The 24,876-nt window shown below is 39.5% G+C and overlaps 3 protein-coding genes across 4 annotated transcripts; all 3 read left to right on the top strand.

Moving 5' to 3' along the window:
* The first annotated feature begins 2,458 nt into the window (after positions 1 to 2,458).
* Positions 2,459 to 4,819, top strand: LOC134874538 (homeobox protein Hox-A13a). The gene is made up of 2 exons (XM_063898577.1): positions 2,459 to 3,175; positions 3,721 to 4,819. The coding sequence occupies exons 1-2, from the start codon at positions 2,515 to 2,517 to the stop codon at positions 3,966 to 3,968; spliced, it is 909 nt and encodes a 302-aa protein (XP_063754647.1). The 5' UTR covers positions 2,459 to 2,514; the 3' UTR covers positions 3,969 to 4,819.
* A 9,602-nt stretch (positions 4,820 to 14,421) lies between these two features.
* Positions 14,422 to 17,225, top strand: hoxa11a (homeobox A11a). The gene is made up of 2 exons (XM_063898530.1): positions 14,422 to 15,232; positions 15,879 to 17,225. Exons 1-2 carry the CDS (start codon positions 14,566 to 14,568, stop codon positions 16,109 to 16,111), a joined length of 900 nt encoding a protein of 299 aa, XP_063754600.1. The 5' UTR covers positions 14,422 to 14,565; the 3' UTR covers positions 16,112 to 17,225.
* A 1,162-nt stretch (positions 17,226 to 18,387) lies between these two features.
* On the top strand, positions 18,388 to 24,797 carry LOC134874473 (homeobox protein Hox-A10). Of its 2 annotated transcripts, none has more exons than XM_063898498.1 (3): positions 18,388 to 18,606; positions 21,637 to 22,744; positions 23,778 to 24,797. In XM_063898498.1, the coding sequence occupies exons 2-3, from the start codon at positions 21,886 to 21,888 to the stop codon at positions 24,050 to 24,052; spliced, it is 1,134 nt and encodes a 377-aa protein (XP_063754568.1). In that variant the 5' UTR covers positions 18,388 to 18,606; positions 21,637 to 21,885; the 3' UTR covers positions 24,053 to 24,797. The 2 variants fall into 2 exon arrangements, with proteins under 2 accessions (XP_063754568.1, XP_063754567.1); XM_063898497.1 differs by having other exon boundaries at positions 18,399 to 18,606; positions 21,744 to 22,744.
* Positions 24,798 to 24,876: the final 79 nt, after the last annotated feature.

The raw sequence follows: 24,876 nt of genomic DNA, 5'->3' as shown, positions 1-24,876 counted from the left end.
ACGAAATTGCAAAAGTGATATATTCAATCTAACTTCATTCATTAATAATATGACATATAAACAGCCATCAGTTGATTAATTGTGAACTGACAATACATGTACATTATTTAAAGACCTATATGATACAATATTTTCGCATTAGCCTTTTGTGTTATATAACCGTTCGTTTTTTTTTGCATGATTAATAGTACACTAAGAAACTAAGTGGGTTAACCCTGTGTTTAATGACTGTTAATTCAAAAGGCTGTGTATTAATAGGTTACTCTTTTTTGTATTTGTTGAATAAAACACCCATCATGATAGTAATTATTTCAACCCTGTTTCTTATTTTGATTTAGATCAAAGTTGACACATTACCCTAAAATTACTTTAATAAAACATTGTAAAATATGGACTCCCACGTAGTTCCAATAAATTGAAAATAAACGATGCAGTTCCCCTAGACCAAACAAAGAAGCCCAAATTGCAACATTATTGTGGATATAACTAATACCATAGAGAATCAAAAATCGCCATTTTTTCCCATGATAGGCATTTGTTATTTTTGAAGCTCCCATATCATTCCAATTTTATTCAGTGGCAACAACACAAAACATGGATTATTTCAAATTAGGCGTAAATCTGTGAATAGCCTATACCATTGTTCATAGTTGATCATTTTGGGCGTTGAAATTGAGTTTGTGATATATTCTATTTTTAAGCTTAATTTCTGTATCATTAAAAAAGTTCAAATTTGATTTAAGATTATTTTATGTAAGGATTCAACAAGTGGAGATTTAGCTTTTGCCATATCAAAGAAAGCAAATGAGACCAATGACGCTTATTTTCTTTTATATTTTTTTATTTACATATACGTAGGCGTCAAGCAAACATCTGCTGTTTAACGCACAGGAGGCAGCTTCTGTTTATTTTAGTCTAATACTTGCTCCAATACTTTCAAGTGTGCCAAATGTTATGGTGGATTTTTAAAATATGTTACCAAAACCAGTGAAAGCTCCACCAGGTCCATTTCCTCCAACATAGAATAGAGGAATAGCGACTGGTCGTAAAAATAAACAGACCAGACACACACACACACACACACACACACACACACACACACACACACACACACACACACACACACACACACACACACACACACACACACACACACACACACACGCACACACACGCACGCAAAAGAACACGCACACGAGCGACAAGTCTACCCGGTCGCCTATTTTCAGAGATCAAGATCATTTTCACACGTATGTGGCAAAAACACCCCCACAAGATCTGCAAATAAAAAAAACAGCAGCATTACTTTTATATTTCCAACGCTGGGATACAAAAGTATAGGCACCACCCAAGTGAACCGGCACAGACTGGCTCGTGAGAATGAACGGTGGAGAAAACAAAATAATAGTAAAATTTAATGTCCTCCAATAGCTTTCATTGGGACAGGAATTCTCACCCCTCTTCCGCTCTTTTCAAGCGCTCAGACGGTCCCTTCAAAGCCTGAATAGCCCGACAGGCAGGATGGCTAGACAGCAACTTTCAACTTGACCTTGGCCTCCAGCCGCGTCTACCTCCTATGTAAAAACACAGGGATTGCATAGTCCATGGCTCTTTTCCATCTTTGCACATTGTAAACATATGGGAATTCTGTGTGAAATAGCATCTAAAAACCAGGCTGTAACATCCGATTTTCTTTGTTTTTACCTGAAGTATATGTAGCTATTAAAAGGGCTGCTGTCTCTGACTGTGTTCCTATAAATGTTTGCATCTACAAATTCAAGTACAATGTAGTGTAGTTCTTCATCCTTTACATAATGATGGAGTACGGAATAGTGTAACCTACGACGTAGTAGCTATATATACGCATAAGGGGGAGACAGAATTATGTGTAGTTCCTTGTGGATCGTGTGTAACATTGGAACACAATATAATTGTACATTATGTTTACATAACTGCAAATCTCCTTTTGTAAATGGTTGTGTACTCAGCTTCTGTAGCGATGCAGACAAAGGCTGGTGTGCGTGCGTAAAGGCCACGAGTGTATATTCGTTATATAATGCAAATTGATGAGTCATAATTTCATTGTTGACCACCTCTCAATAACCGACTCTTATTTGAGCTTGACACATAATAATAAACGTTTTTAGCAATTTAATATGCGCATTTGGGATATACAAATATAATCTCACGTTAATACAAGTATAACGCTAGTCTGATGTTGTATTTTTATTTTTAAGGAGTAAGGCACACTATCCATCTCAATTGAATAGTCAACGACAAAAGATAAATCACTTAATAGTTACGGTCACCTTACCTCGCTGCAATTTTCTCCATTTAGCTATCTGTATTGGTATCTGTACCTCATTACTTGCCCGGTCACGTGGTAACATCTGGGCCAATGACAGCTGTTGTGCGCGTCAGAGTGGCATTACTCTCTGTGAACCAGTATCTCCTTTTCTCAGTCTCAGGGCTTTTTAAAAAAGAGCCAGAAGCTTCAATGTTGCATGCCGTGCTATGACAACGTCACTACTCCTCCGTCCGCGCTGGGTCGACCCCTCGGTTATGTTCCTCTACGACAACGGTGGCGGTTCCGATGAAGTGAACAAGAACATGGAGGGTTTTGCTGGTGGCAACTTTGCAGCGAACCAGTGTAGGAATCTTATGGCACACCCCGCGTCCCTGGCACCCAGCACGGCTTATACGTCCAGCGAATTGCCCTCCTCCGGTATGAGCGAGCCAGTGAAACAGTGTAGCCCTTGCTCTGCAGCTCAGAATTCCTCCAGCGCGTCCTTGCCTTATGGGTACTTCGGTAGCGGTTATTATCCGTGCAGAATGTCGCATCACAGCAGCATAAAATCCTGTGGAACACAGCCCCCCTCCGCATATGGAGAGAAATACATGGATACCTCCGCCTCGGGCGAAGACTTCACCTCTCGGGCAAAGGAATTCGCTTTTTATCCGACCTACACTTCGGGTCCATACCAACCTGTCCCCAGCTACCTGGACGTTCCCGTTGTGCCAACGATCAGCGCGCCTTCAGAGGCCAGGCACGAGACCCTGTTGCCTATGGAGAGCTACCAACCGTGGACTCTCGCAGCCAACGGCTGGAACGGCCAGGTTTACTGCGCCAAGGAGCAGCCTCAGCCTGGACACATGTGGAAATCATCCATGCCAGGTAAGCTTCATCTCTTAGGCTCCAGTCTTTACTACGAAAAGCTATTTCACATACTAGTTTGTTACCACAGAGGAGGCACTTCGTTCCGAATAGGGTGAATTAATGTCACAGTTGTTATTTCAACATGCACAACAAACAGCACAACAGATAATTTTGTTGAAATAAAATAACTACAATAATTTACTGAACGTAAAAAAAGTGTTTATTTACCTCAATCAAAGGAAGTAGGCTACAGAAGTCATCTTGCGGCTCAGTGTTTTGCCAAGTGTCCGGATTTTTAAATTAATTTTGTTTAAAATTAAAAAAGCAACTGTCTTTTAACCGAGTAGTCAAGCTTATCTGCCCTATGTATTAGGGATTTTACACATTATTCTAGATAGAAACTCTTGAAATATATGTAATTTTTAAAGCACGAAATGTGTGGTTTTGTTTTTAATATATATATATTCAATTATTGAAAGAAACACACCATTTAAAGCAATAAATGTAAAGCTTAACCACTTGTTGAGAAGCAGTTCATAACATTTTGTCTATTTTTTCCTCAGACGCAGTATCCCATTCCGGAGGAGAGTCTGGTTCTTATCGACGTGGAAGAAAGAAGCGCGTGCCATACACCAAGGTGCAACTGAAGGAACTTGAGCGCGAGTACGGCGCCAATAAATTTATCACGAAGGACAAAAGGAGGAGGATATCTGCCCAGACCAACCTGTCCGAGAGACAGGTCACGATATGGTTTCAAAACAGACGCGTAAAGGAGAAGAAGGTGGTCAACAAATTGAAACCCATCAGCTAGTTTTTTTCTTTCTTTCTACGGACAATATCTGGTGGAGATAAACTACCACACACACACACACACACACACACACACACACACACACACACACACACACACACACACACACACACACACACACACACACACACACACACACACACACGCTCGCTCGCTCCCAACACACACGCTTGGACTCGTGGATTGGAACAACTGAACTCTTTCCTGACTGAATTATGATGTGTTCGTATGTTGGCAAATATTTTCATGGAGCTCTTGGATCAAAATTTGAGGCCTGTGAATGATGGACCCTCCATTTTCTGTCACTTGTTTAGAAATATTGTTAATGGAGTCAAGTGGAGAAAATATTTAGCAGCAGTAGCCAATTTGTGATTTTTATTATTTTGTTTGGCATGCTCACTCTCAACACAGGAATCTGGCCCCAGTTCAGAAAGGTGTGCGCCACCGAGCTACACCTTTATCTGCAACTTTAACGAGAGTTATAAAAAGATATGCGAAGATTAACAGAAAGACGGAGTTACAGATTTGGACCTTGGGAATGTTAAATATTAATCTCTCTCCTTGCTTCCTTTTTTGTTTAAAACCTACTCACATGCTTAGCTTGTATGAAGTTTAGTCTTATCATATGAACCCGTGCTCTCATTCATATACAATCCATGGTGCAATTCTTATTATAATGCTTAGATAATCGTTTGGGATATGTGTTCATATGAATCATAGCTTTGTATGATGTGTGCGTATTCATGTGGTTGTATATAAAGTAAATTTCGGCATGATATTCAGATTATTTGTGTGTGAGTCCAGTGTTGTTTAAGTCCGTCCCAATAAAATATGGACTTTGTTGAATTTGATCCAGGTTATGTATTCATTGCATGGCACTGTCGTGATAGCTTGGTGTTCCTTTTGGAAGTCCTCCATTATTGCCAAAACACTCTTGTAGGCCCATACTCCACCTGCATGTGTTTGTCAGCATATGGTTTGAATAGTAAACGTGTCTTGTACAGTCTTAGTATCAATTTGTAGCAGCTTCCTTTAGCCCGAGTTATCCTAATTTTGCAAGTCCAATATTTGTAATGTGTAGTAGATTTCTGCTGGCTTTGGGAAAAGAGTAAATAAATCAGTTGAAATCTAGGCTAACATTGCCATCTAGCGGCAACTTTGTGATATACTCTGGTGGATTATCAGTGGTCAAAAAATCAAACACTGAGTATAAAACCGTACTGGAAAACAAATATAATATTAGCAATAACAGTTATAATGCAGTTATTTTATTTTCATTTAATTTCTCCAAGTAAACTACATTATTTTTCATTTAGTTTGACAGAGACAGCAACCGCAATAATCAGACACAGGTGGACGTTGCAAAAACATTTCTTTTAATAATTTTGTATATAAAACACAAACTATAATGAATCACCTTTCTCACTTTTGATGAGAGTGTATAGGAAAGGTGTATTGTCTGTACAACAAAATTGTTTGATTTAATATTCAAATGACTGCTAAGACGTTTAGTTTTGAGGCTGGGTGTAAGAGTACCTTGTGTGTAGGCTATTTTCTCCCAACACTATTCTTCGTGCCTCTGTTTCCTTCATAAACACATATAAAAAATGGCGAAATCCATACACTAGGTAACATTTTAAATCCCATGCAGTCAACATTTTAATTTATTGCTATAATATTTGCATTGTCTTTGAATAGCTTGTGGTAACTGATATGCAGCTACTTTGCGTTGAACGTTGGTATATTTGTAGGCAATCTACGTTATTTGTCTGTATTTTGCTAAATGAAATACATTTTGATTTGTCTGCTTAAATCCCTAAATGTTGATTTTACAACGTTTAGGCGACAGGTTTCAAACACTGCATTGGGCCGGGTGTCAATCTATTTTGTAAAAGGCGATACATTTACGTGCAATTTTTCCTTGTTTCTTTTTCGTTCTAAATGTGATTGCACATTTTAATATTGGTAAATACATTTCAGATTGCAATATACATAACTGTACATCTATTATTGTAGTTGTTCAATTTTTCTTGTCTTTCCGTGATTGTTGGATTAATCCGGAACAAGCTAAATGTGGAGGCCTATAGCCGAAAAAGTACACTCGGTCGACGAACATTATTTGAATGTTTTTATTTAATTTAATATTAATTTGGTGAATTTTTGGGGATAATTGAGAACATCTTTATGAAACTATGGGTGCTGTATCAACATAGGGTAATAGCCCTTTTAATTGAGATAAATTATTCAAAGCTTCACTGGCAGTTTACAAAAATGCAACTTCTTGTGCTGCGTATTTATTGCGTCCTCAGTCCTGCGCATTGTTCTTTGTGGTAACAGACACCGTCGATGATAACATACTCTATTGTCTGAATATTTAGGTTTTCAGTGACTAGGAGCATTGCAGCTTCCAACCATGCTTGTGTTGGCTGCTTTGATTAATATGATTCAGTCTTACTGGCAGTGAAATGTCAGACATGAAACCAAATCCCTACTCGTTTAGAGGGCTAGCTCCTCGGGGTGCTTTCCCACCTGTTAGTGTGACATGTCTGTTTTTTTATTTGAACATTTTTATTAATTATGTTTTGTCCCATTATTTTTTGCACATATATAATGTTGATAACTCCCATAAGACGTGTGCATGTGTGTTACTTACCACAGTAGCATAAGGGAAAGCTCGGGTTACACTCATACATAAAGCTTATGTATATTTTTTGAATGCATTTATTTTTGTCCATGTTTTATTCTTCTATTGAAGAATACAAAAATTAAGAACGCTCGCCATTTTATAAATCCGCTGAACCAGGGTGCTACATTTGTATAATAATCAAAATAAGAATAATAAGCATAAGAATAATAGGAGGACAAATAATAATATTATTAATAAACATTATTGTGGTTAGGTTTATTGATGATGAATAATTGAGTGGTCAATGTTAGCCACATACAGCCGTAGACATTTTTTCTTAAATCTTTATCTCTACTTGGCAACCATTCCAGTGTGTGTTGAATTCCAACACAGAGAAAAAATGCCAGAAGTTTATAGAATACCTACAATAAAAATAAATTAAAATAATTTAACCCAAAAGACAAACCTATAAAAAAAAATAAAACAAGAGAAACTGATAATGCTGAAGTGGTCTCCTAATTTTTTCCGCATCTGTATCCGCCACATATTTGTGTTTTTTTTGGGGGGTAATTTGTATTTAAGTCTTATCTTAGTGCTTTTTTATTTTCAAATGTACTCAAAATTGAAGTTGTTGCAAACTTTTTTTTAAAAGGAAAATCTCCAGTAACTTTAACATACATTTATTTTGGGTTATTCCCACCATCTACTAGAGGCTGGATTGTGGGATATTATAATATAGTTAGTAGTCCGATATATAGTGTTTACGATATGCTTATGGCCAGCTGGCTAATGCAGTCACCACAGTAATGTGAGACCGTACGTCCTCTAGCACAGACTGCTGCGTCGCCCTGCTCCCACGTCCTCTGACGTAGGCACGGCGGGGCGCACCCGTGGTATGCAATAAACTCAGAGATGGGAGAAGAGTGAGATGTCTGACTGCAAAGAGTAGTTTGTAGTCCAAAAACACCGAGTAGCGGAAGAGCTAACGCTATAGAACGGAAGAAAGTGTACACTGGAGCAGCTCATTGGCTGAGAGGGAGCATAGGAGCATTTGATTGGATTTCCGAGAACCAAAACAAGCCTTTAAGTCCCGCCTCCACCCTGACGCATAACGTGACAGACCTAAGAAGCTGGAAGCACAATGCTCCGCCTCTCCTCTCCTCACATGAGCCTTAAGGCTGTGACAGGAGGCACAGGGCAGATCACTGCGCAAAAATTGAGTTCTGCTGCCACACTAAGGCAAACGTAGTGAATTACATTTAATATTGATGGCTACTCAAATGGGTTCAATGGCTTTAAATACTTATTTTAAAATTGCATAATCAAAGGAGAAAGATACAATTTAAGTAAATAATAAACTTTCTGATAACTGCACAAAAATGGAGTTCTTCCTCCACACTAAGGCAAAAAGGGAATTACAGTTTATATCATTAGCTTCTGGAATTGATTCAATTAACCTATGAGTTACTTTATAAAGCTTTTACTGCAACCCAATCCATTGTTTACCTTGTAAGCAGATTGGCGAAGGAATTAAAGTAACAAATACATAATCGTTTTCATAAAGGAGATTTAAAAAATACAAAAATAATCTATGAATAAAGCCTGAACCGTGTTACTCCAACGGTGAAACTTGCTTTTTTATAAATAAAAAGGTTATGTTTCTTCAGAAGGATTGAAAATACGATTTTGCATCTTCATCCTCAGAAGATTGAAATAATCTTACAAGCACTCTGCTTATTCAACAACACCGAACCGTATGGTGTTTTCCAAGCAATGACTGAATATCTATATGATAGACCACATGTTCAATAAGCAGCCTATATGTCCTTCTTCTGCCTGTCAGACGTGGTTGAACACCGAGCTTTGCTATTTACATTGACCTTCGCTGTCTCTGTGCGTACTTGTGGTTGGGCCATGCAACCTTCAGTCACTCAGAAATATGGCTCTGGTCAAGCTTGAAAGCACGAGTTTGGAGGATATACACCACAAAGACCAGAGCATACATAAATTTATCCGAGACCGTGACAGCGGTCAAATAAAAGCACTTGACCAAGATTATGCGAAAGCCTAACTCGGTGCCTTTTTCCTCCACAGACGATGTTTCTCTGTCTTGATCTCTTGTTGTATGAAATATAAATGGCAAATAATTGATTGTATTCATTTGTGAAGGGGGTATCCTACTGTGTTTTTATAGGAAGGTTACACAGTGTGTGTGTATCTGTGTCTTGGAACAGTGGAGGCAATCATTCTGTTGTGTGTTGCGTGGGTTGTGTTGAATTCCTTCAAGATGAAATATGTCTTACGTTTACTAAAGCCCGAGAATAAACATAAACTTGCAGAAGACAAGAGACAGTGGGAGCGGCAGAAAACATGCTTATGTTGAGTATCTGATTATCTTTTCGAATATTTACAAAAGAAGACATGGTGGTAGACAGAAATCTGTATTGGAAAACATTTTAGAAACCTCTGCATTTTGCTTTAAATCCCTATCATGTTTAGACGATGCAAATGTTAATTAAAGGTTAATCCAAATGGAACTAGGGGCTACGGTCATTATTTTCACATGTTCTGATGTTTTTCCAACTAAAATAACTATTCAACTAGAAACCATGTTATAATTTAAAGAGATAGTAAAAACATTGCATGGCGATTTGAGGCCACCATTATAAAGGATAACTGTTTCATTACTTTATTTAAGATCATTGAATAAAACTACAATAAACAAATGACTAATTTGTGATTAATGAACTACATGTAATATCCATTTCATCAAGCAAGATTAATTGAGTTGGGTATAAAAGATGGGAGACGCATGGCTATGCTGTGCATTATAGCCTATTTAATAAGGAGGTAAACGTTAGAGATGCAGTTCAGTAGCGACGTGACATTTGAATTTGGCCATTCAATCGGATAACCCTCTTTAGTATGAGTCAGAATTTGTTTGATCTAAATGCTCTATTTGACGCAGACAATTTGCTGCATGCGTAACCGTTTGGAAAATTCGGAAAAACAACCGGTTTCGGGATATTAATTAACGCAATGTCACGTAGCATTAATATGAGAACGATCATACCCAGATACAGTAGCGAAGGGGTTTTCACACGTTTTTTTTCCTCCAAAATGCCAGGTTACCATCTGATATTTTAAATCATGGGCAGTCAAAAGCAGATGCTGAAGATATATGTCTTAAGTAGCCTTTAGACCATGTTTAAATCATTATTTCAAAATGAAATAATACAAGGAAAATAATACAAGTTTACCTATTCACCATCCTTTTTCTTTATTCAGATTATAACAGTCTTTGTTTAGCATGCGCCCAAAATGGAGGACTGGAATTTAACTAGATATTACATTTATAAGGAGTGTGTTTGTTGCTCAACCAATAGATAAACAATCTGCAACAAACCCGAGTATTGCTTGACGCATCATCGTAGTTTGTACATTTTGGGTATCTTTTTCCAAATGAAATTGAAACCCTTCCATGACACTTACATTTATGTCCTTTCTTTACCTTTATATTTTTTTTTCTTTGTAAAATGTCATAGCATTTTCCACTTAAGTCCATGTTATATCCTTTTTGTTCATGCATGCTGCTCCTGCTGACGCCTTGTACCCAGGATTCCCCTCTTCTGGCAAGCCCATCATCGTGAGTCTCCACCGGTAAGTCAGATCCTCTCCTGTTGACCGTGGAGTTGCTCTGTTTCCCTACAGGGCCTCTGTGTGGTCCGCCCTTGTCGTCGCCATTGCTATCGGCCCACATCTTTGTCACCTGTGGATAAATCAACAGTTGTTTGGTGAATAAGGTTCAAATGTATTCATATATTGTTTTACATATATTCCTGTTCATTTGTACGCAACTAAGTGCGAGCTCTTGTTTCATGTTTCAGTCTGGTGGTTTTATAATCTCCCCCCGATTCTGCAGGCGCGTATCAATGTAGGCAACAACTTAACAGCTGAGCCAAGATCATTCAAGTTCAAAAACACTTAAAAATCGTATTGTGAAAATATACATGTGAAAAACGCAAGCACTTGAATTTTAGATAGTTATTGGATGTTTTGTCTGAAAATTATCCCGATAATAGTTAGCTTCGATTATAGTTGTGTTTTGGTTTTACGACAACTGCTCCATGTACGCATTGCTCTGATTCTGATACCTCCATGTTTGTAGTTCAAATGTAATGTTTAGTCTTTAACAGCACGTTTTAGAGTATTTGCTTGAAAAGGTCTCAGTTAGTACCCGTTTTTGTTGTTGTTGATGTTGTATACGACTTCCTGTGTAGCTTTTCGGCCTCTTGCTCAGCAAACTACACATAGGATGTGTTTGTTTGTTTTTTTCATATTAAGATAAATAATATGGTGAATAGAAGCTTTGAGTTGCAGGTGTGGTGGCCGTTTTTTCTACCATAAAATGAAAACAAAAACAGCCTCTACTAAAGCTCTGGGGTTTTATTTCACTTGAAGGTTTAAAACTACAGGAGGTTTCTTTGCAATACACTGAAAGCGCCTATTTAGTCTGCTTTACAGCCCACAGGCTTACCTGACGTGGCACTGTACTTGCAGATCCTCCCTTCACTTGATTGTTTACTTGTTGTCTGACAAGGTTTTATGGGACACGGATTGGCCTGTCTGAATGTCGCTTCTCTTTGAAACCAAATCACTTGACTTTTACTTTCCAGAGTAGAAGTCAGACCTGATTTATTTATTTATTTTACATATGTTGTGTTAATTCAAAATGGCGTGCAAGTGTCTATATGTTTATATATGATAGTAATTGTATCTGCGCCAAGTTACGACAACATAGTGAGAAAGTTAACAGGGATTAAGCTCTTATTTTGACTAATTTGCCGTTTACGGAGTGTCCCTAAGTAAACACACTATATCTCGGTATGACATTCATAGTATATAGTCCAAAGTAATTTCTTTAATTTATAATTATATTTAACCAAACCGGAAATAAAACGAATTGGTGCCTGTGCTTAAAAGCGCAAAAAGTCAACTTAGATTTTAAGATGAGTGGTTTTAATGTAAACGATTCTCCCAAAACCTAAAAGTAAGAATCAATGGTTAACTATTTAGGGCCCTATTTTCAGTTAAGTTCAAACCTACGAAAGGCAGTACATTAAGGGTCTTAGTGTTTCACTATGCGCCATAAGTGCATGGTAAAGTTCATTAGACTTTTCCTCAGCTTAGAGTTACAGGCTAACACTATCGACTAATCGTGTAACCCTAAGCCTACGTAAATGCAAAAGCAATTAAAAGAACTCCATCCGGGGCACAGAGGGCCCTTTGGTCTCTGAAAAGGACCCTCTCCCTCCCCCGAACTTGAATTCGACCGTACAGACAAAGCTTTGGCTTTGAGGGCTTTTACGCAGCGCCAGACAGCAGTTTGAATGCCCAAAAACAGCACAGGAAGCATGGTCAAAGGATTTAGCACAACTATCTTTCATATCAAACACATTAAACATAACATTAGCATTTGGTTCTTAATATTGGTCTATTTTATGAAAAAAATATTTGTAATTGTTTTACTCAATGGTTAGAAATGGGCATATATATTATAAAAATAAATCTTACCTTAGTATTTTAAAGACACTATATCTTTTTATGTGGGTGGAAATCCTCAGCTGCTGACTTTGAGTCCGTGTAGGTGGCGACTTCCTAACACGCTTGGCCTGTTTTGTGGTGTCTGTCTGGCCAGGGAGGAAAAAAAAGTGCAGCAGAATACTATAGCAGCTATAAAAACGCAGGTCTGTGCAGAGCTGCCTTTGGTTTTCCTGGGCATCCTGTGCTCAATTACAGCTTAAAAGCTTCAGGACAGTCATAGAATTTGTCTGGATTGACTGAGAGGCGGAGCGTGTGGTCGCAAAGACGCTCGAGTTGTTTGTGCCCCTGCAGTTTATCAACATAAAATGGCCTGCAAGCAGGACTGTGTTTTTCTGTTTTTGTACACATAGGGCGAAAGATGGTGCCCAAACTGTCTTAAAGTGTGTGGTATTTTAAGGTTGTCTTTCACAAATTCAAATAGAACCCTCTTAGATTCCCATGTGCACATCCGACTGTGGGGCCAGACCAGCCGCGGCGGTCTTAATCCGAGCTAAAGTCTCTTATTCACAGCACATTAGAGTCAGGTTGCAGCCTTTTCAAATCAAACTCCACGGTGGCCATATAGCAAAGATCCAGGCAATGTGCTCAGTAACATAATTACCAAATTACATTGTAGACATTATTTAATTGTAATATATTCTGGGTATTTGTTATCTCAACTTGCTTCATCTTCAGTGGAACATATATTCCAACATTATTTGTAATTCCTGTCAAGTTATAGACTCCATATATTTAAGTTATTTACAATCAGTATTTTTGTTTAAATTATTACCGAAGAAAATGTTGCTTTTAGAATTCGAGTATTGAGTGGGAAATAAAGCTTTGGGTATTTTTAAATCCTGCCTAACATGACCCATTTAGAAAAAATGCTTTTGATTAGGTGTATGTGACTGGGACTACGCACATGTGTGTTCGGCAATACATAGAAACAAACAGGATTCTGATGAAAAGTATTATTCATACAGCATTAAAATGCGGTGTACATTTCTGATATATGTCTTCTTGTTAAACAACGAACATTTGAATAAATATTGCACTAAAACATAAAGAAATGGCCGTGCGTAAAAGTTGAGCGGGGTCGAACGTTGCGACTTTTGTAACCATTAAATGTTTATATGAGGCAAAACAGAGCAGTATAATTAGCGTAATATAAATACATAAAAACAAATATAGTATTCTAAAGGGGTTGTAACATTTGGTTATTTAAGCAGACTGTTTTAATGGATCATGGGGATGGACTATCAATTCTTGAACATTTTTCTCAGTGAACTCCGGTATTTTCTGATACGTATATGCTGGATCCTTCTATTGTTAATCACAAGTACACAGCAAAGGTACAATACAATGATTGTAGTTGTATATCTGAACGTTAAAAAATACGTCTTTATTTGAGGTTTTACAGGCCAACACATTTCCATTGTCTAGGTTAATATCACAGTTGTACCTTTCATTTGCTTTCTGTTCACTATACATTTTAAGAACATAGTGTGTATTCATTGTGTCAGAACTTAAGTTTGTTCTTTTTTATATTCCTAACACAAGGCTGTCGCCAGTTGAAACATTACCCGCTACTTTGAACATGACCCTGATAACCAAATGCCCACTAGGCCAAATGCTATGTTGTAAAACCACCAAATGATGATGACTAAGAGGTTTCTAAAAGCAGACTTTAAGATAAGATGGTTGTCTCCTTCCTCCAGTCCAGGTCCATTTTATCAAAGTACTTTAATTCTGGTTTAGTTAATGTCAGTGTCAAGTAGGAATGCGACACGTTATCTTGCAGAATATTTTTTGTGTTTCTCTCGTTGTGTTCATAATTTATATTCTAGCAAAGCTAAAATGCTTTTTTTCTGTACAGATCGTGTGGAAAACACAAAATAATCTGGAAATGCACAACAAATCTGGATATTTAAATTTGTGATAAGGCTTTGATTTTGAATCCCTGTTATATTTTCATGAACATAATTTAATTAGAGTTTTCTCTAATTCTGATGTAGTATATTAAGGAATTCATTTTTAAGCCGACATACCGATAAAGCACCAATGTCAAGCATTAGGACACACAGCAGTCACGTCTCTAACACTCCTACACACACTCTTTCTCTTTCCTATACGTGCACTCTCACACGCAGGCACGCACACACTTGTACACAGCCTGAAAATCTGTCAATTTCTGCGGCGTGGTCACGTGACCTCCTCCTCAGTAGAGTGGATGGAGATGGTTCTCCACGTCAGCCTACGTCTCCAAATTTCTGCTTGGCGAACCTGCTTCAAAGAGGCAGGAGGCACGGTGCTTCAGAGCCATGTTCAGGGCGGCTATAGAGGAATCAAAGCCCAACATAGAGTTATAGCAGAGGGTGAACTACGATGATGGATTTTGACGAAAGGGTCCCGGTCGGATCGAACATGTATTTGCCCAGCTGCACTTATTACGTGTCGGCGGGGGCTGATTTCTCCGGTCTTCCCTCATTTTTATCCCAAACCCCGTCCACCCGCCCCATGACATATTCCTACTCCTCTAACCTGCCGCAGGTCCAACCCGTCAGAGAAGTGACGTTCAGGGACTATGCAGCCATTGAAGCGTCCGGTAAATGGTCACACCGGGGGAACTTGCCCCATGGTTACCCCACCGCGGAGGACATGGTGCATCGGGACTGTCTTTCTGCTCAGACAGCCGTCGTAGGGGACATGTTTGGCAAAAACAGTCCCGCAGCCTCTGCCGCTGCGTACCATCACCATCACCACCACCACCATACGAGTGCCGGATCCGCTGCCACCAATTTCTACGGGAACGTGGGCAGAAATGGCGTGCTGCCACAAGTCTTTGACCAGTTTTATGAAACCGCGTACGGGAATGCGTCGGAGAGCTCTTCCGCGAATGGGTACACAGGGGACAAACAAGCAACCAAGCACCCGAGCTCTGCCCCGGAGGACGCACCGTTGTGCCGGGACACCGAGACGAAAGAGCCGCGGGAGGAGACGAGCAGCCCGGAGTTGTCTTCCGGCAACAATGAGGAGAAATCCAGCAGCAGCAGTACGTATTAAAGTCAGCGCCTTGGTTATGAGAGAAAGTTTGCAATCTTGCGCGCTGCTGTTAAAAATTTTATATGCTGTTTTATAAGCATATAAGGTTTATAGAGGGCCTGTAGACCCCCCACCCCCCAACAAAACTTTGTTATAAACTGCAGGATCACGTGTTTGGAATTGAAATTGGCCGTGAAAGACAACAGTTAGTTGATTTTTCTATAACACTTTTTGACGGTTACAAAAAGCACTTAGGTATGAATGTGAGTTGTTACACAGACCTGCATTAAATCCGTGTATTATTAACGTGCTTGTTTCACGGTTTGAAAGCGTTAAAAGTATAAACTAGCTAATGACACGCGTTGTATGTATTTGAAAGTGAGCTTCTGGTTTTCATTTGGTAGAAAATCAAAACCCAAGTGTAAAGTATAACAATCCAGTAGTAACGGTTTGGTAGTCTAAACATTGTAATATAATATAACAATAAATTACACTTAAACGGGGAATATGCTGTTTAATGCTTATGTAGTGGAAATCTGTTCATGCGTAATCTGGCAACATCCAGGGTGTAACAATCTTTTTGTAACATTGTCATGGCTAATATGAAATGTTTATACATTTTTTGACTGGTACACCTTTCTTTTTGTGCCTTCCAGATGGACAGAGGACCCGCAAGAAAAGATGCCCTTATTCAAAATATCAGATCAGAGAACTTGAGAGAGAATTCTTTTTCAGTGTGTATATTAACAAGGAGAAACGGCTGCAACTGTCGCGCATGCTCAACCTCACCGACAGACAAGTGAAGATTTGGTTTCAAAACCGTCGTATGAAGGAGAAGAAACTGAACAGAGATAGATTACAATATTATACGTCTAATCCTCTGCTTTAGGGATCAACACAAGACCGTCACAGCTTTCACAGCCCTCTGCTGTGGGACTGCCTGCGTTACCAGAGCGTCTGACTCCGGCTGTGACTCTCCCAGTGAACATTGTGTCCCACAATGGCCGCGACAGCAGCAACATTACTCAGTGGTTAATTTCAAGTTCGAGGACAACAGTATCCTGCGATCTGAATGACCTAAAAACTGGGCATGATTTAAGTCAATCGGTGGACTTTGATTTTGCTCTGAAGACTTTTTGGAGGAAAATATAGGAAAGGATTCTTGTCCTCACCAAGACTGTGCTCGCGGGGGCCTATGTTAATATTATTGTGACTCGCAGACGCCTTGTTTATTTTCCTTTCATGCTGGCGGAAATCCAGTCTATAATTGACTGACTCAGTGTATTTTGTAATCAAAAGATTTGTTAAACTTTCTTTCTGTTTTTAAAAACAGAGAAATGGGATTGAGGAGGATGGCGACCATTTGACTTTGATAACTGAATCTATATTGGTGTGACCAAATAATGAGTACGAACGGATGAGAATGTAATGTGTTATTGTTTTGTGTGCTTATTTATTGTGTAGCCACTCGTTTACTATTTCATTTATTGCCACGGCTAATTAAATGAAAGTCCCTTATTACAAGCAGGCTATTGTGATTCCGTGTCGAGTCTGGGCTGACCTCAAAAGGAGCTTTTGTCGTCTTTGCTGTAGACTGCAGATTTAGGGCTATAAGTATTTATATGTTGCGTACCTTTCAACACTCAAATCCATGTTGTCCTTTTTGATTTTTGGAGACTATCAATCAAGAATTGATGTTGCAGGCCAAAACCAGAGAGATAAGCTTGCCAGCTGGATCCTTGTGGAGTTGCACTGAGGTCACGCCCAACATATTCACACAGGTATATATGCAGCGGGCCTCTTTAGTCTCATATTGATACGCATTACAAAATATTTTTTCCACGACTCGTGATTCTTTGGTACTTGCATTCAAATGTAAAAAAAAAAAAAAAAGCTACATTTTCAAGTGTGCTGTCAGGGCAAGGCTGGTAAGGGTCATCGCATTGAATCAATTGCTTGATATGCCCAAACTATTGTGTATTATACTATATTTCCAAATAAAAACAAAATGAAAAGATAATTGAAAAAAGAAATTTGTGTGGTCTTTGTTCTGATTTTCCCCCTAGCGTGTCCAAAAAATGCAGATCGGAAAATTTGGTGAGTAAAAATACGCACATGAAACTTTTTACGCACGCAAAAACAACAGATTTACCTCTCACTTGCAATATACTTATTAGAGTCCGGTGACTTGATAAGTTGCAAACAATTCAAAATATGTGAAATGTAGCAAATCTGAGTGCTCACATAAAAATTTGAACCGTTCAACCAGGAACACACACAATGTAAATTGTAAATACTTTACACATTAATTAATGAAGTTAAATATTGAAAAATGCTATTAAATTACCTTAGATGATGAATGATGGGCTAGTTACTAACTAATTAATTGTAGTATAGGTCAAATATAACTAAACAGTTGAAAAAGCAATGACGTTCTTCTGCTTTCACATTGTTGTGCTGTTGTTTTTCAACTTTGAACAATGTCTCAGACCTTTTTAAGCTTCATAAGATATTTTACAACGTTTGCATTTTACCTAAAATAAATCTTTGTTATTTAAGCAATGCTGATAGCATATAGATCCAATTTTATTTATCACAAGCACATTCATGTTGCCAAACATTCAGTTATTTGCAATCTACACCGTGTTGTTCTATTCGCTTCACACTCTTGCTCTATCTCTATGTGTGTGTGTGTGTGTGTGTGTGTGTGTGTGTGTGTGTGTGTGTGTGTGTGTGTGTGTGTGTGTGTGTGTGTGTGTGTGTGTGTGTGTGAACTGTCATTTCACTGATTGGCTTTGAAAACACTGTTCCAACAGCAGTCTCCTTTGGCGAGGGTCGCCATATTTGCTGTTGTTATCACTGTGTTTATGGGCGCTAGCCGCATCGCATTGGCGTTCATATATGACAGTCAAAAGGGCCATAAACGCGGGGAGAGAGGCTGAAGTTTATGGTTGCTTCTCTCTGCCATAGTCCGGCCTTGCCTTGCGCATCCTTTACTGCGCCCTGGAATTTCGTCCCTAATTACGGGACATCCTCCCCGTTGCCGCAGCAACGCTACCATAAAACCCGTCTGAGAGTCTGGGGCATTTGTACAATTGGAGTGCAGTGCAATAAACCGTCTGAGACCCAAGGTTATTAACTGTGTAACCAAGGAGGCGAGAGCAACGACAGGGAGAGGACGGATAGGAAAAGCTTCTGCTTGGTCGCTGCATCGACTTCAGTTAGGAGGCTTTTCCCCCTCGTGTGCTTTATCCACCTCGAGTCAGTTTAGTGGCGACCGCTGCTCTTGGGATTAGACTCACCTCCACCACCGGGCGGCGCTATTGGGACCAATGTCATGGCCGTGGATCTTTTCGTCTCCAAACTCACCTCGAATGCAAGCAGGTAAATGTATTTGCCACCCCAGTCTGGAGCTTAAATAGTTTGCTCCGTTGGGGAAACGTTTGTATATATTCAACCCTTAGAAAAATATTCTTTCATAGGAAGTTAGTTTAAGTTAGGAGCCGTTTGTATTTAGTTTCAACATTTCTCTGGTGCTCACTGGGCCGTGCCGTAGAGAAAGTCTTCCTAGGGGCCCTAATAAGGCAACACATATGTGCCAAGCCTTCTGCTGCATGTGCTATTCATTTTGCTGAGCTTGAGATTTTTAATGGTTGAAGAATAGCATGGCCGGCATGTACCTGGAGAGGTCTGCAACTAACCAGTCTAACCACAAATGTTTTGGATTTGGGGAGAGGACTACTTTAATTATTAATTTTTTAAAAGTAATGTATACAGTTGGTATGTTCACGGCACAACAGTAAACATTTGGTGCTGGCACAAAACAAATGAATAAATCGTTGAAATTATTCTCAAGCTAATGCAGCTCATCTTAAATCAGAGCAGCTGTCTTGTTTTGCTCCTTCCTCTTCAAAGGTTCCGCTAACAACATCTCGCGTCCTCCCAAATCACATTATTCCCCGTACGTGCCAAGTGGATAAAATGTGCTTTTAAGAGAGACGATTTGATTATGATAAGGCAGCAATCGCGTCTCCTTTTCCTTCCTGTCATTGATACAGAGTTGAGGCTATTCGGTGTCAGTGCGAGTGGCTATTCTGGACCTTTGTGCGTGCGGACCTAGTCTCGTTCTCCTTTGTCTCTCGTGAAAAATAAATGCTTCCGCTGGATGTAATAAAACGCCGCATTATTGTTCATAACTGCACTCGGGACGAACATGATACGACTCAAACGGCCTCTCCGGCCACTATTATATGGGCCGGATCAAAGCCAGTGGTCAGAGTAAACTGTGTTGAGGATATAATAGCCGGGCAGCTGTGAAAATGAAGATTTAATAGCTACAATTAATAACTGTAACACGAAGATATCGATAGGGCCCCCTACCAGTACAACACCATGAAGTGTGTGCAGGCCAACATAATGTAACATGGGCACATATAATTAATTGATGTATTAAGTTTCCTTAGTGGCTCATATGTCCTATAAGGAACAGGCCACTGCAGGGACGAGTAAACATGCTTTCGACCTATTTGTGTTGGTTAGTTTGTATGTAGTAGGTTAACATTGCAACGTTTTTAAGATGTTTTGGGCGGATTTTTAGTGCAGGCACAAACGCTCGGAGCACGGCCTTTCTCGTTGAAGCTCCCCTAGTGAACGTATTCATTACTATATATAATTCTACAACATATCACTCTGATTTTAAATAAAGAATTGCATTATTTTTCGTATACACATAAATAACCTTCAATCATGTTATAGTAATTTAAGTAATTTGAAGTATGTGAGATTTGAGCAGGAGCGATTGACACATGTCCACCGTCGATGCGCTAAAAACCTAAACCAGTGTACATCAATGAGCTGTCATTGACGGACGTTTGAAAACCTAAATGGGCTCAATTTATGAATTTCCCCTAAATGTTCTCATTTCAGTACAACAGGCTGAAAATGAACCCAGGGGGTTAGCGGCCACCTGGGCTTGGTAATGGCAAAGCTGGCCGAGATTAACTTCAACCTGGAGAGAGAATAGAGTGCACATGGCCAAGGACACTACGAGATGGAAGGAGAGTTTTATTGTTGCTCTTATTGCCCCAAATTGGACCGACAGGATGACTTGTATGTCTGCCTTCCTTTTGCACATTGTGCCTGTTCCCTGTAGAACACCGCGATCAATAGTTTAACAAGAAAAATACTCAATTTAGACATTTTTTAAATTGAATTTGTTGTAGGTTGCTGCAGTATTTATTGGCCTTTCTCATAATCATCTTTGTGCCGACAGCCTTTGAACGAAAGTGAATGTTTACCTTTTTTGCCCCATGCGTAATGACAAGTTGGGTACAGATACACTAATTTCCATTTCTTAAATTATTGAAAACACCCATAAATACAACCAATAATAATGCAAATTCTAGTAACAAAAGGATTTATGCAAAACATTTTATTGTTTTATTATGAAATACACAATAACGAAGTAATACAACATATATAACCAGGGAGAAAACAAGTACTTAACGAGCTCTAAGTCAGAACGTTGTGTACGTTATACATCGTATTTTATTAAATATGTGTTTAAAATATGTAGAAACTCCTCTAACATTTAGCTAACTGTCTGTTTTGTAAAACCTGTTTTTGTTACATTATTTGATTGCTTTTAATTACTGGGTTTGCCGCTTTTTACGCACGGACATAGCTTTCTTCACCTTCATGAATTTAACACAAACAAATATTAGTACAACATTTTAAATTAAAAACAGTTATGTTTGATGTAAAAGGGATTTAAAAAAAAATAAATTACCACAAGGCAGTTCAAGGATGTACATGTTATATTGAATAATACAGAGTCCTCTTCTGTGTAACAAAACATAAACGAAAATCTAAAGAGAAGAACAAACAGTGTCTGATATTCCTCTTTTTTTTCTCCAGGCAACATTAGTGTTAACACCTTTGCTTTTAGTGCGGAAGAGCAGGCTGTCTTCAGGCCAGAGGATGCACCATATAAAACAGCTTTTTGCCAAGTCATTTAGCTAAAGGCGAATTCTACCTACAGCATTTTATTACCTTTAAGTTGCTTTGTTGTCGTTTGTAGCTTCTGCTGTGCCATACGTTCCAACTTGATTTGCAATCATCGAGCCATATATATCTACTTTATGTAAGGAAGTATTTTGTTAGAGCGTCTGTAACAAAAGGAGTTGGTAATATGTTTGTATTTTTCTCTTCCACGACTCATACTTGAGGTTTATTAAATCTGAAACGCTGATACTGTGTTGCACCTATTTGAACTTTGTGGTACATTTTGATTTGAATATAGGACAGGAGCAATCAGCTTCAGACATCAGTCCGTGATTTATTTTTTGAAGGAGTTTTAAACCTTGTTTAAAGAATGTATTAATGAAATTAAGTGTTTTCCTTATAACTATGCAGTTGTTAAACTTTGCATCATGTTGGACCTCGCCCCCGGTAATGGTGGTGCATTAAGGCGAGGTGAGGGAAAACACTGATTGCTCTGCTGCCTCCTTTCCCTGCCTCAGCTCCATGACAGATATCGCTCCGGCAGCTACGTAGCCTCTGAGGGGAGGGACTGCCCATCTTCCAGCATTTCCATTGGTTTTACATTCCGCACGGCAGAAGGGGGGGTGCCTCTAATCATATCCAGCATGTTTTGCACAAGAAATGTCAGCCAGAAAGGGCTATCTTCTTCCTTCGCCAAAATACACCACAATAATGTCATGTTCGGACAGCCCGTCAGGAAATGCGTTTTTAGTGGATTCTCTGATCAGTGGCCGTACTGAGAGCGCCGGAGGTCACTATGGGAGCGCGGTGTGCGTGCCTCACAGCACTGCTACAGAAGTGCCTTACGGACTACACAACTATGGATACTTCCCAGGTATGGGTAAGCGAAGCGAGGTGGGTCATCCGAACATGGTTTCCGCCCCTGGCGCGTACATGCCCAGCATGGAGATGTGGATGGACGCGCAGAGGTCATGTCGAATGGACCAAGAGCACCCGGTGGGTCCCCAGGTCGCGCCCTGCTCATTCCCGCAGAATATTAAGGAAGAGAGCACCTACTGCCTGTATGAGCAGCCAAAGTGTCCTAAAGCCTCCACCGCGGAAGATCTCACTTATTCGAGGTTAACAACAGCTGGCCTAGGTTCGAGTTCTTGTACAATTATCGACGGCGGCGGCGGGGGCTCAGTGCCTGTGCCGGGCTACTTCCGCTTGTCTCAGACGCACGCACATTCTCATAAACTTTACAACACTAACGGCCCCCAGCCGAACCCTTCCCATTCTCATTTTGGCTTACACCCCATTGCTCCCGCTCGCTTCAACACGCCACCAACCTCGACTTCTGCTCCAGCCACGGCGCAGGAGGGGAGGAACACCGAGGAGCCCGTGTCCTCGGGAAACGCAGACCTGCAGTCTCACGCGGCACCGGGAAGCGACGAGGCACGCGAGTCCTCGGATGCAGAAGCTTCCTCAGCTGACGAGACAGAAGAGCATGACAAAGAGAGACCATCAAAGACCACCAAAGGTAATCACAGTTAATCATAGGTGTGGCCCTGCTCTGTTGTTTTGTTTTCGTGCAGCGCAGGTAGAGAAGCTTTTTTTTTAAAGGCACCTGTGAGTTCTATTTCACTAGTCAGACTTGCAGTGATAAATCAACTCAGGGTCATGGTAACTCTGCATGTATTTACAGTCTCCAATTTATAGTCTACAGTCTTTGTTCTCTAGGTTGTAGTAGTATCAGTACAATATGATCTATATGTATACGTATGTATATGAATACGCCCAGAAAGAGTATGCGTAAAATGAAAAAGCAAGTTAAAGGGCTAAGCTAGGTTTGTTTTGATTAAAAAGTCCTACAGACACATTGACAATTATATAAGAGGTATTCTTAGGTTAAAAAAATATAGGTTTGTACATCTATATCAGTTACAATTTGTCTATAGACTGAACCAGTATTTCGTTTGAGTAGTGCTTAAAATGCATACTAAACCATGTATTTATAGTCCATTTTATATTTTCTGTGCCTTAATGACTTTTTCTTATTTCCCTTTCAATGTCATGAAACACTTTGTTAATGAACTATGAGTGTAAAAGGCTGCTTTCAAACATTGGGAGTATGGGGAATCTAACAAAGCAGCCATTATTTACGCGTAACATACACATATATATACACACACACAGACGCATAAAGGACACACACATGTTATTTTGTGTGTGTATAACACAACCATAAACACAAACATAAATTCACACTTATATATAACTCTCATAGCTTTATTGGTATAAACAAAACCATTTATTAAACGGTTTACATATTACATATGCACAGGTGTCACACATGCAGGCTCTATATCGTGTTCTCTCTGTTACACACACACACACACACACACACACACACACACACACACACACACACACACACACACACACACACACACACACACACACACACACACACACACACACACACACACACACACACATACACACACACACACACACACACACATTCCCCCATGTTCTAGTGCGTAAAACCATGTATCTGCCATTTTCTTTAGGAGACGCAAAAAGTGAAAGCACGGCCAACTGGCTGACAGCAAAAAGCGGCCGGAAGAAACGCTGTCCATACACCAAATATCAGACTCTGGAGCTTGAGAAGGAGTTCCTGTTCAACATGTACCTGACCCGAGAGCGCCGCCTAGAGATCAGTAAAAGCGTCCACCTGACTGACAGACAGGTTAAAATCTGGTTCCAGAACCGCAGGATGAAACTGAAGAAAATGACGCGGGAAAACAGGATCCGGGAGCTCACCTCTAACTACGGATTTTCATGATGAACAAGGTGATCAAATTGAAATAGAAGATATGTGGTTAAATCAATGACACCCTCCCTCCTCCAGCACCCCCACACCCTTCCTTACCACTCTGTCCACATAATGACTCATTTCACTGTGGTGTACAACTTTTATTTTCATACACGCTTGAAGTCGATGCATCGTCCTCTGTGAGCTACTGGGAATAAGAAAATGGGGGGGAAATGAATGTTGAGTTTTATTTGGTTGTTTTCTGATATTGTGTTTTTGTATCGTCGACCTGTTTCTGTCCCGTCTGTGGTATGGTTGGATAGTGTCGTCAGTGGAGTTAAATGAACACAATTGAAAAACATTGTGCCCTGGAAGGTGGCTTACATTTTCCACCTTCCCCCAAACCGCTGGCAAATAATCCTAAATTTATTCAAACAAGCATTAATTTGTTTTATTTTAATTGGAATTGCATGATATTACATTTTCCTACGTTTATTTTGTAGTTATTAAATCACTCTGGAATGTAACACCCATTTATCACAAGGGAAGAAGAATAATCCACATTTGATCATTAGATGTATAGTCTACCATGGTATAGGCCTATTCTATATACGAGCTAAATGTATGAGTCAGATCTTTAATCACGTTGAGGACGTTTACACGAAAACGTTGTGCAAAGTGAAATAGGAATGTTTCTATTGTATATTTCTGTGTACATATGACATTGTGTTTTTTGTGTAATGCTTAATAAATTATCAGCTCGTATAGAAGAGTATATGCTTGTATTTTTGTACTTATACCTCTATAGGCAAAGTGTATTCTACAGAGGCAGAAAAAACATGCTTTTAGAAATT

This window comes from Eleginops maclovinus, chromosome 13, assembly GCF_036324505.1.
Source record: "Eleginops maclovinus isolate JMC-PN-2008 ecotype Puerto Natales chromosome 13, JC_Emac_rtc_rv5, whole genome shotgun sequence".
In the NCBI taxonomy this organism is placed as follows: Eukaryota; Metazoa; Chordata; class Actinopteri; order Perciformes; family Eleginopidae; genus Eleginops; species Eleginops maclovinus.
Note: the sequence above shows the minus strand (reverse complement) of the source record. Positions and strands in the feature narration are given on the sequence as shown.